Source organism: Centrocercus urophasianus, unplaced genomic scaffold, assembly GCF_019232065.1.
Source record: "Centrocercus urophasianus isolate 14NV4802_14NV808 unplaced genomic scaffold, USGS_Curo_1.0 seq_34, whole genome shotgun sequence".
Taxonomy (NCBI): Eukaryota; Metazoa; Chordata; class Aves; order Galliformes; family Phasianidae; genus Centrocercus; species Centrocercus urophasianus.
The window spans coordinates 5,121,615-5,133,360 of NW_024884911.1; the positions used below are offsets into that span (position 1 = coordinate 5,121,615).

General features: G+C 45.0%; 1 protein-coding gene across 2 annotated transcripts in view; it reads left to right on the forward strand.

Annotated features, from left to right (window-relative positions):
* The first annotated feature begins 3,522 nt into the window (after positions 1-3,522).
* Positions 3,523-11,746, forward strand: part of GFI1B (growth factor independent 1B transcriptional repressor) — a 10,740-nt gene continuing 2,516 nt past the window's right edge. The window contains exons 1-6 of one of the 2 annotated variants that reach the window (XM_042831018.1): positions 3,523-3,880; positions 8,287-8,418; positions 9,904-10,056; positions 10,502-10,770; positions 10,937-11,074; positions 11,480-11,645. In XM_042831018.1, the coding sequence (XP_042686952.1) occupies positions 8,301-8,418; positions 9,904-10,056; positions 10,502-10,770; positions 10,937-11,074; positions 11,480-11,645 (844 nt within the window). In that variant the 5' untranslated portion in view covers positions 3,523-3,880; positions 8,287-8,300. The remainder of the gene's footprint in view (positions 3,881-8,286; positions 8,419-9,903; positions 10,057-10,501; positions 10,771-10,936; positions 11,075-11,479; positions 11,646-11,746) is intronic. The other variant, XM_042831019.1, reaches the window with a different exon arrangement.

Below are 11,746 nucleotides of genomic sequence, written 5' to 3' on the forward strand. Positions count from 1 at the left end.
CCCGGCTGTCTGGGCCTGGCTCCGCGGTGCTCCGCTGTGTCCCGCTGAGCGGCGCTGTACGCGGTTCCTCTCGAGGAGCGATATTGCGTCTGAGATCGCCTGGTTTGGCCCTTTGCGGCAGAGCAGTGGTTGTGAGCACCGTGCTGCTGGCCCGGGCCACACGCTGAACCAGCAGCCAAAGATCCTTCTTTTTAGGTGTTTTTCTTTTATTCCCGTGGTTAAAATAGGGCTGAGGGGAGAAGCCACGACGTTGGCTCAGGTATATGCCACACAGGTTCTTCAGGCCTGTGTTTCAGCCCTCAGCCCAGCAGGGTCTCAGCGTTCCCCATAGGATGAGTTCAGCAGGGCTGCACCAACAATCCTTTGCAAGCATTTGATCCAATTCTACCTCTAAGAACTGTCTTCTAGAGAGAAGTATAGAGATTGGAGTAGAAGCCAGGTGTAAGAAAACACAGCTGTGAGCCCCGTGCAACAAGTCACAGCCGATCTTTAACTTCTGCAGCATCAGCTGTGCCCTCTTACAGCAGTTCCTTTGTGCTGCACCTGTGATGGGTCGTTCTGCTTCTGGATGAGATGGAGCTGCTTGATGTGAGCGTGCTTTTAATCCGCTTCTGCTGCATCCATTGCAGTTAATGTTTACTGCAGCTTGGGCTGGGTGATGGCATTTTTTTCTGCTGTGCAGATGTATTTATTGCTTTTCTCACAGAAGAGAGTTCAAGTTAGGATGAGCTTCAGAAAAGAACTGAGAACAATTAGTTGTGTTATTTTACTGTGACTTAATTACTATACCGTTAAATATGACATAGAGAACGTGGATGCTATAGGAGAGGTCTGCTGCTAGATTTGAAAGGAAAGACAACACCATTAGAACAGGTGTGATGCATTATAATTAACCTGTTTGTTCTTGCTGAGTTATGCACGTAATCATTTATTCACTTAGGATGCACCAGAGCATGTGACATGTAATAAGAACTCACAGCAATACATAAAATTAAATTGCCTTCAGTTGCCAAGTGAACTCATTGTATATCCCCTTTGTGGGTCAGGGCCAGCACAAGGTTCTGAATCCAGGCCCTCTGCTGACCCTGAGATGTGAGGAAAGAAAAGGGAAATGAGATTAATAAGAACATAAAATATGACTGAACACAAAGAGTCACCTCAAAGGTCCTTCTAGGCTAAAATGCATCTCTGACATTCTTTTATTTTCCTTGTATAATCAGCTTGTATAAATCACCTTTTGCTAATGATTTCACTGAAGAGAAGAGGTGATAAGTTAAACAGGAGCCACAAAAAGATTTACAGAAGATCACAAGGAGCCACGGTGACAGCTTTCCTGACCACACTCCGGTCCTGTGGCTATTTGCTCCAAAGGAACTCCTGACATAAAATAAAGTAAAAAGGGATGAATGAGAGCTGAATCAGATACAGCAGTGTCCCCCGTCTCTCTTCAGACATTCTAGCATTGTAATAATAGTAATACAGAGTATCTCAGGGATCAATTTGTATTCAGTGATATAGGTGCTTTGTGAGATGATAGCTACTTGGGGAACTAGAATGGCTGATACAGATGATGTTTTGCACAGCCTACTGAAATGAGGAGATGCAGCCATCCTCCTTCTCCAAAGGACCGTGCCCAGTGCTGTTTGGATCTCCTCTGGAACCAGCTAGCTGCTCAAGTTTGTATGCACTGTTCAATTGTGTTGTATAATTAGTCTGTTCTAGGATTTTGTTTCTGTGGTCGACTTGGTTTTATTAGCTCTGGTTTAAGAACAACCAACTGCACTTCATGTCAATGGGAAGTCTGTGCTCAAGGTGCTGGCAGGAGCTAGCTCCAGTGTTTCATAGAATAACATCTCAGTCCCTTCAGCAGCTTGTCTTTTTTCCTATTTTGTTTAATTCCTGTAACTGTCTTCACGTGAAACCCCGAAGCTGCAATGTACATCTTGGTTTTCTGTTACAGTGCTTGTTTTTCGTAGTGGGAAACGTAATCCTTGAAATGCCTGTGCTTAAGAGGATGCAAATCAGCCTGCTAGCACAATGCTTTGGGAACGTTTCTTTCATGCAAAATACAGCTAAATAAATAAAGGGAGGGAAAAGGGAGAGGGAAAGGGATCGTTTGCTTCTGTAAACAGCAAGAATTAATTATGTTCAGTAAATAGGTGAAGATGGGCAAAGATTAAAATCTGATTCTTTCTCAACGTGGGTCTACGTTGAGAATCTACGCTCCTATCTCCCAGTTGCAGCAAATCCTGTTGCACAGCCTGTGCGCTGCCGTGGGGCAACGCGGTGCCACGAGCTGTGAGTTGTGGCTGTCCCAGCAGGGAGCGCTCGGACCACCAGCAACACACACAGCAGCTCCACGATGAATCTGAGGTTCCTCTGCACCGCATCTGTTCTGCAGGGGAACACCAGCACCCTGCAGCCGATCCTCTTGCGTGGCAGAGAAGCCACTCGTTCCTGGTGCTGTCACGGCTCTGCGTTACAGCAGGAAAATGGAGCGTGCTGAATCCTGGCGTAGTGCAGCTGGCTGTAGGAAACAGGGAGATGTGTTTGAAGGCTCACAACGCACAGAAAAGTCCATGATATCAAGGCAGTCTTCTGACAGCGAAGTCTGAATGCTTGGCAGCTGGCTGCGTGCTTCTGAAGCTACAAACTTAGGAGGTATCTTTGCTGTTCCAGCTGTGCAGGAGGGGTTAACCAGTGGCACAGGTTGCACAATGCTGTGCACTGCACAGTGGTGCAGTGGAAACCAGAAAACAAGTGAAATCAAAGAATCACTTCTTTCCCCCTCCCAAGGCTATGGAAAGATCAGCTCTCTCCTTTTTTTCCCCCCAAACAAGAGTCGTGTCTGAGGATTCTCCAAAGAAAATCACTGCTCTTCAGCTTCCATCTCACCTGTGCTGGAGAGCCACCAGGTGATGAGGAAAGGCATTTTGCCCTGCTGTGCTTTCCCTTCTCTCACCTACCTTACAGGCAGTCAGTTATTCCACACTTGTAAACCCATTTTCAAACCTTTTTTGAAAGCAAGTGATAGAAGTAATACAAATTCTTATTACTGCTCTTGAGGTGAAGAACTTCTTACAAAGGTGCTTGTTATGTTTTATGTCTATACCTTATATGCAGCTGTATATAGATAAGAGCAGTGCCTAAAATGCATATAGACTGCATACACACATCTAGGAGAATAAAGGCTGATTAACAAACATCTTTTTCAGTTATTACTGTGAAATTATTTCTTTTTTTTTTCTTTTTTTCTTGGAAATTGGAGGGAGATCCATCCTGGAATAAAATAATTTTGTACATACGTGCTGTATGGTTTTGTTGATGAGACTGAAGCATGGGAGTGTATGTGAGACAGATGGCATGTCTGTTTGGGAAAGATACGATGCATGGATGAACGTGTGTGAAAATACAGGTTTCTTAAGGGCTATTTTTTTTATTTTTTTTAAAGAAAAAGCATAGAAATGCCTGCTTTGTACATTATTTCCCCATGTCGTGCTCTTTGTCAATATGACAGAAGAGTATTCCTGCAGAAAGCGAAATTTAAGGGTGCTGCCTCCAGGGTTTGCAGCTGGGCATTGTGAATTCTCTTCAAGTTTTCAAAGTCCTGGGAAGTTTTGATAAGCAAATACTTTCTGGGCTCTGCTTCTCCATTGGCTCTTTCTTCACCGCCAGATTTTGACACAAATAATCTGATTGAAAAATCAGGGAGGGGAACGGGGGCAAAAAACAGAGAGAAAAAAGGAGAAGTTTCTATTTCAGCAGGCTGCAACTAAGTGAAAAAGTGGAAGAAGGAGCCCAGAGAGAAGACTACGTCTTGCTGGGGGCTTGTCTGGGGAGACATCAAGGCAAATCCAGTGAAGCAGAGTACCCTAAACAGGTGATTTATTTATCCTTTTTTACACTTTCAGTGTCACTGTCCGGCTCGTTTCTCTGATCTCATACCCTTTGCCTTATTCTTTGCTTCTGTGTGCAAATATGTAACGTAGCTCCCCGCTAAGTCAGTTGTGTTGAACATTCCTTTGTGAGAACGCTTTATTTATATCAAACTTTACAGAAGTGACATACTGTATACTTATTTTGCACCCTTATATGCACATATGGAAATGATAACAGCAGAATAAAACACAGAAGATGTGTCAGTGGTCTCAGATACCTGCATCCCAGCGAGTTCTGTGCAGCAGGAGCAGTTTCCAGCTGTAGACTTCTGTACTTGAGCAGTGAGGATATACTCTATTTTTCCTTTTAAGTGCTCTTGTGCAGACTTTTACATTCAGATTTAGTACATCTCTGCTGACTTAAATGATTAATTGCGTAAGTTTTGATACCGATTTTGCTAGGTGAGAACTCAGTCTCTCCTGTTGAGGATTTTTGCTTCCAACCTATAATTTACATCACCTCTCCATCCTTTCTAAGCACATGCTAATTAGTGTAACAATTTTTAACATATGGAATTTGGCATTTATAAGTGTCTAGTATTTACCTGGCTGATTCAATGCATTAAGCAGGAAAACAAACGGTTTACAAGTCCACAAACTAAATGCATATACAGAGGGACATAGGATGCGTTAGGCTGTGCCGTGTAAGTCTATAAATGGAAGCTTAAGGCAGAGTGCTAAAACCAGTGGCATTCCCAACATCGCTAGGAGCAAAGGAGCTTTCTGAAGGACAAATGCTGCAATTATATTATTAGCATTTTGTCTAGATAATAAAGATCTCCACGGATTTCCCATCTACTTCTTTGACAAAACGTTCACTGTAATTTTCAGGCTCTGGCATAACGCCCATCTGCCCGTTCTTACTGCAGGAATGGAAAGTGTTCTGTGCATCTTTCCCCATTCAAAAAGCCACATTCAAATTATTTGCCCCAACTACAATGAATTTTACGCTGGCTTGATCTCAGTGTAAAGAACGGGAATTCTGAAGTATTTTATATTTAAAGAGTCAGAAGTCCACAAAACTTCTCATTTTACTTGGGCTCTTAAAAACATCACACACAGGTTATGTTTTGTGCTTTTTTCTTCACAAATACAGTCTTCCAGTAGATACACTGTTCTTCATAGATTAATTTTGCCAGGAAAAAGAAAAAAACACAAACCAATATTAAGGTTGAAAATACATTAAGCAGTAGGAAGGAAATGAGCCTCTTTCAGGCTAAAACTTTATATACCCATCAATTTACATAAAGCCACGCATCGATTTTAAGTTAAATTAAGTAAAATTAAGTATTTCTTCTGAGTGCCATGGGAGAAAGGGCTTCATTGCTACAGTTTACATTGTAAATTTGAAAATGGGAAACCTGAATTTAGAAAGACTTCGAGGAAAATGACTCAGCTTGAGAATGGAACTTACATGGCACCTTGGGTTCCTGATTCAGGATGGCACAATCCTGCAAACCCTTGCCCCCAAAATATGGTAATTTGGGGTTAATTGTGTCCCTGAAGGAACTGCTGACAGAACAGACCCATAACCTCATAGAGGAAAGAGAGAATACCAATTTCTTCTAAAATATACCAAAGGAGCCAATCCTGTGGTTTTGGGGACTGTGAGCTGCTGTGTGCTGAGATGGGAACTGGGGCTTCAAGAGGAACATGAGCCCTTACAATTTAGGATTAGGATACAAATTAGGATCTTGAACCCAACCCATCCATGTGCGCCTCAGGAAGACGTCCTGCCCAAGCAATGAACTCTGCTATGCAGTTATCCGAAGACAGAAACCACTGCCACTGGGGCTGGCAAAAACAGGCTCCATAAAAGACAAGACCAGTTTTTAACAAAAAGTCAAAGCAAAATTCTGTTGGAAGCTCCAGTGATGGTTCAAGCCACAGCAGGCCCTGCTGCCCACTGCACTGCATTCCCTGTGAGATGCACTGAGCTGTCTGTAGCAGCTCAATTAGCTGCTGATAATCTTGAGTTTCAGAGCGGGAGAGAGTATTTTTTCTCTGACAATCTGTGCTCCCAGCTTTCCCTCTAAGTTGGCTGTGTGAATCACAAAGACAGTCCGATGCGGTCGTTAATTAACTATGCTCGGGCTCCCAGTTCCTGTTTTCTCTGCAAAAGGGGGTGGGGGAAGGTAACTTCCTTTTGCAACGTTCAGTAGTGCATTAAAGATTGTGTTGCTCAGTACAGGCTTATCAGCAGCCAAGATACTGGCCCAAATTTGACTTTTGCATATGCTGGGGCAAACACATCCAGAAAAACCCTGGTGATTCTTAGGCAGCTACTTTCAACAGCCACCTGAAAAGGATGGGCTGGAATCAGTACCTTCATATCCTGAGTGCATGGATACTGGAGTAAAACACAGCAAAGCTGTTTTTGCCACCCATCTGCAGTCCTCCAATGTATCTGTGAGTGCCTCTGGATGTTCCAGCTGGTAGGCAGGGAGAGCAGCTTTTCCAGGAGCACTGAGCACACGCTTTCACCTTGCCCTTTGCCTGCTGCCAGAGCCTCTTCCTCCACTGTGTGGGAAGCCCAGGAAAATTAACTGGTTCATTCAGGCAGACAACGCATACCAGCAAGCTTTAGACATCTGAATAGTCTCTATTGTAGATGGCACGGTCCTGCCCACTATGGGAAAATCCCTTTGACATGAGTGGAAATCCCATGTAGAAAGGGCTTGTGGCAGGAGTTTAAACTGGGGCACGTCTGTGTTGTCAAGTTGTCCAGGCACATAGATCCCACCTGGGGCTGAGCAAGGGTACTGAGACCTTCCCACCATCGCTGCTGAGCTAAGCATTTCCATAGGGTGTGAGGCACATGGCCAGGCAAAGCACACTGCTGCAATGGTCGTGGCCATCCCAGAGCACTTCTGTGCTACTGAGCTGAGTGCTTCTGCATGCAGGTCAGGCCAATACATTTCATGATGCTTAAAAGAACCTCACTGGAGAGTTGCAGAAATGTAAATACAGAGATGTATTTCAGCATCCCTTCTCCTGTGTGCATACTTATGATTCCTTCTCAGTACTATTTTGTTCTCTTACTAAAATTAAATTAACACATCCACTCTTGGCTTGTTGTCTCATATTCATCTCAAGTCACATGTACATTTCTCGGAAGAAGATAAAAACAGGTGAGTCATTTCAGAAGAAAAAAAATGGCTAAAGTCATACATGAAAGTGGGAATCCTGGACCAGAATTAAAAAGACAGCTGGAGCTGTAATGGGATTTCTAATGGGACTGGGGCTGGTGAGCACCTGACTCCCACAGACAGCAGTGGGCTTCACTGGCCACAGCAGACTTTGCTGCATGAGTGCCCTTGTATTTGTAAATGTAGGCAAAGCTGCCATCGTAGATCTGGTGTAAACCTGGTCCCTTGGACCTTTAAATGAAACACCACTGGGCTCTGTGATTACATTTAGCATTTAGGGGTAAGCACATACACTTCTGAACCCTAAAGAGGAGCAAGAGAAGAGCTTTTCCATCCCTGGCTGTTTCCAAGAGCTCACACTGCTCTGCCCTAACTTAAGCAGACACTTCACATCATTCCTACTCAACAGGAACAAACTGTGTTCTTTTTCAGTAAACAAGTACTCTACGCTTCAACTACTCCTGAGAAAAAGAACCCAAGCAATAACATAATGCATTTGCCCATCGGTTGAGAGCCAGGACTTACTGCTGACTTTCCATATGAAATATAGCAAGATTTGCTTTCAGTGCTGCTATTTTGAACAATTACTAGGGAAAATGCAAATACGTATGCAAATAATGCACCAGCTGATATTGCCATACGCAGGATTGAGCCTGTTGTCACACTGTCTGCATGAGAACAGTTGTTGGCCACAGGGAGCAGGCACAGGGCGGGCTGGGCTCTGGGTAGCAAAGATAACAGATGCATTGCAAGAGAATTTCATATGATTAAATTTGAGCATTTTATGTTAGTTCCTAACCCATCATTTCAACGGTCTGTGATATCTGAGTCGGGTCCAAAAGGTAACCTCTCTTTGCTCAGCCTCTGCTTGACTTTGTCAGCCAGAACAAAGAATGATGTCAAGGAGATTCTGAGTTCTGGTGCATCCCTGCCACACGAACACTTTTGGTCTGTAACAGCTTACGCACAGCTGTGTGTTTTCTCCAGAGTTAAGGCCTGTTGAGTGCCTACTGCCAAGCAACAACTCCCATCCCTTCAGCTGGGTGGGGGGCCCTTTGAGGTGGGCTATCTGTCACCCCAGCAGAAGGGTTTTAATTCTCACCTCTGCTGGATGCAGAGCTGAGGTGCTGTGGGAGCAAGGAGGAATAACCCTACAAACTGCAGGGATTTACATGCTGTTATTCCACGCTTCTGCCCAGGCAGTGAATGGAAAATGCCGCGTTCCTTTTTGGTGAAGAGCAAAAAGGCTCATTCCTACCATCAGCACCGCTTTGTGGAAGATGATCTGCCTATCCCCTTCACATGGGATCCAATCACCTCTGCTTTCACTGGTGAGTCAATACATCCACCGGGCATGTAAGAATACACCGAGGCAAATAAATAATTGAGTAAGCAAGCTAAGGGAGCTGGATGAATGAGCGAAAGAATTACTAAGGGCTCCCATGCAGGGATGGCAGTCTGAGGACAAACTGGTCCCTCTGTGTGCACCCTCTTTCTGTTGGCTAAATCCACATTGTCATGCTGGAAATGAATTTAGATCCTTCCTTTGTTTCCTGTTGGGCTGCTGCTATTATAATTCCAGCAGAGCGAGAATCCCTTACACCGACAAGCTTTGGGCAGATGCAAGCACTGGAAGCCCTGAGTAAGCACAGAGTTCCTGACGGCCAGTACTCTACCTGTGTGGGAATTAGACAGAATTCTGCCTTTTGTTTTTCGCTCTTGCTCCAGTTGTTGACTGCCATCTCCATTCACCATATCTTCTCTACCTCAGTGTTACCACCTCCTCCTGATGACTTGCAAGGAAGGTTAAAACTAGAATGAGAAAACAGTGATATCCAAACACTGACTGAAAGGAATCCTGTGCACTGCAGAGGAAAGACCAGCTACTGTATGCTAGATTAACACAAACCAATGCTGCTGCTTCTGCCTATGCCTGCTGCCATCTCTTCTCCTGGCCATGCTCTCCCACAGCCATCCATGCAATAGCAGGGCTGGGACAATTATCTCCTTCCTTCAGGCCCCATTCAAATTTTCATTATTCAAATCTAAGATCAACTTACCCTTTGTTCTAGCCCTGGCTGTGGAACTGGAGTCCAGCCCTATGATACGCTTGATAGAAGAATGGAGGCAACTTTCCAGTGTTAGTTCCTCACATCATCCCTTGGCCATCTGCAGTGCACAGGATGGTTTGGATGACACGTGGATGCTCTCCTTCAGCAGCCCAGTGCTGTCTGCAGCAGAAATGAGGCACATGTATTAGACTTCTGGTTTAGATTTGTACTATAAATTATACATCTAACAAGCACTGGTTGGTCTATTAAAGGGCTGGGACAGGCATAGAGAAATGTGAGTGGGCAAAAGGACACAAGGCTCTGTGGCAACCTTTGCAGCTGTACAAGCAGTTACCTCCCCTCTCAGCTTCCTTACTTGACTGTCTACTGAACTCTCTGCTGGGAGAGATGGGGAAGTTAATAAGTTAGTGATCGTTAGTTACCCTCATAAATGAAATGGTTTTAAATAAGGAAATTATTCTTACAGAAATGTGGCAGCCTAGGGTTAATTTGCTATAGGTATATGTTGCATCAAGTGCCATATCATATCCTGCCCTTCTCTAACTTGCATATCTCATTCTGCTTAGAATTTCCCTTTGCCAGCAATGGACAGACCTTGACTGCCATGCTGATTGGGCCACTCTGCAACAACTCAGGGAACTAAGTGGGTGATCTGTGTGTCCAAGCATGAATTCACATGCTTAGTGCACTGACTGTTCTCTTACTGGCTAGAATAAACTAACTGTGACACTACTGTGATTACAGCCACAGGAGACAGAGACAAGACACCAGAGGATGGCAAGAAACAGGACCTGGAATGGGTGGTTCCAAAACAAGAAAAGGATTCTTTTCAACCAAAGGAAGAAAGTGTCCCTGTCCCCTACCCGAGCAGGATGCTGCCAGGACCTTCAGCTCAAGGTCTGCTAACCAAAGCCAGAATTGCAGAAGAGATCAGGGCTTTGTAAGCTTAGGGGGCCCCTATGACTGGGTCCAGATTTTCAACAAATGGCAACTCTTATTTTGACACCAATGGTCAAACTTGCCCCAGACAGAGATCATTAAAATCTTTCTGTATTTCCCTTTATGATTCTAGTTTAGATCAGCATCTCCCTGAAGCATATGGCTATGATTCCCAGCAAGCAAGCCTCCAAACCTCAGCAACAAATGTAACTGTGGTGGGTGATATGGGTGTCCCCATGATACTCGTTCAAGAAAATAATCCCTTAACATCCCCTCTCCATTAACATTTCCTCAGATTGAAATCAAAGTCCTAAATCAAACATCATATGGGCACCAGGACTTGACTTAGCTTGGGGGTAACTCAGCATTGGTATGACACTCACTTTCTCCCTCTCCTTTACAGACTCAGACATGACCATCTCAGGTCTGCAAGTCAAACACTGCGCTAGCCCAACCAGCACGCCTACCTTCTACAAAACCGTCTTTTCTTGGGATGCTTTCCAACTGCCATACAGCTACAGACAGATGTCTTCCAGCATGCAGTCAGCCCTCCTGGAGCACCCAGTCAGCCTGTATGGAAGCCATCTCCTGTCAAGCACCGAGCCCCCTCTGGATTACAGCATGCGGTACTCCTCGGACATGGAGACCTACCACTGTGTGAAGTGCAGCAAGGTGTGTGGCTGAGAACCTCAGCCATGAGTTGGGGCTGGAGGGGGCTAAGAATGGTACAGTTTACACGGCCTGTGAGAGGGAAGAATCAAATAAAGAGTAGGAACTGTAAACAGAGGTGAAAACAAAGCTGCCTCCTGGAAAAAATCAATGGCATTTTGTTTTTCAGGTGTTCTCCACTCCCCACGGCCTGGAGGTCCACGTACGAAGGTCTCACAGTGGGATCCGGCCCTTCGCTTGTGAAGTATGTGGCAAAACCTTCGGACACGCTGTAAGCCTGGAGCAGCACACCAGCATTCACTCCCAGGTGTGTAGCATCCCAAGAGAACTGCCCTCCAGAGCCCAGTGGTGCTTGGACTTTTATGACAAGGGAGGTGATGCTTCCTAGATTACACATGCAATGGCTTTCCTGCAGCACCCAGCAACAGAAGCTCTGAAGACCACAGATCATAGTTCTCACCTTTCCACTCTCAGACAGTCCTTGGGAAAGTCCTGCACGGGGAGGATTGTTGCTACTAGTTCTCCTGTGCCTCACCTTCTCTTAAAGGATGCAGGACAAACAGCCAGCTACTTCCCTAAACCCTCCTTTCATCCTCCTTGCATTAGCACATCAGCCCATGAGCTGAGATTTGCTCATATCTACCACACTCTTCAAGCTGTCACATGTTCTGCAGCCATTGATTGACACCTCATGATTTTCTTTCCCTACCAGGAAAGAAGTTTTGAGTGCAAGATGTGTGGGAAGACATTCAAGCGTTCCTCCACCCTCTCCACACATCTGCTGATCCATTCCGACACACGGCCCTATCCCTGCCAATACTGCGGCAAGCGCTTCCACCAGAAGTCAGATATGAAGAAACACACTTACATCCACACTGGTGAGAAACAAAATATTCCTATGGAATAAATACAAACTGGAGTCCCTCATGTCTACACACACACACACACACACACACACACACACACACACACACACACA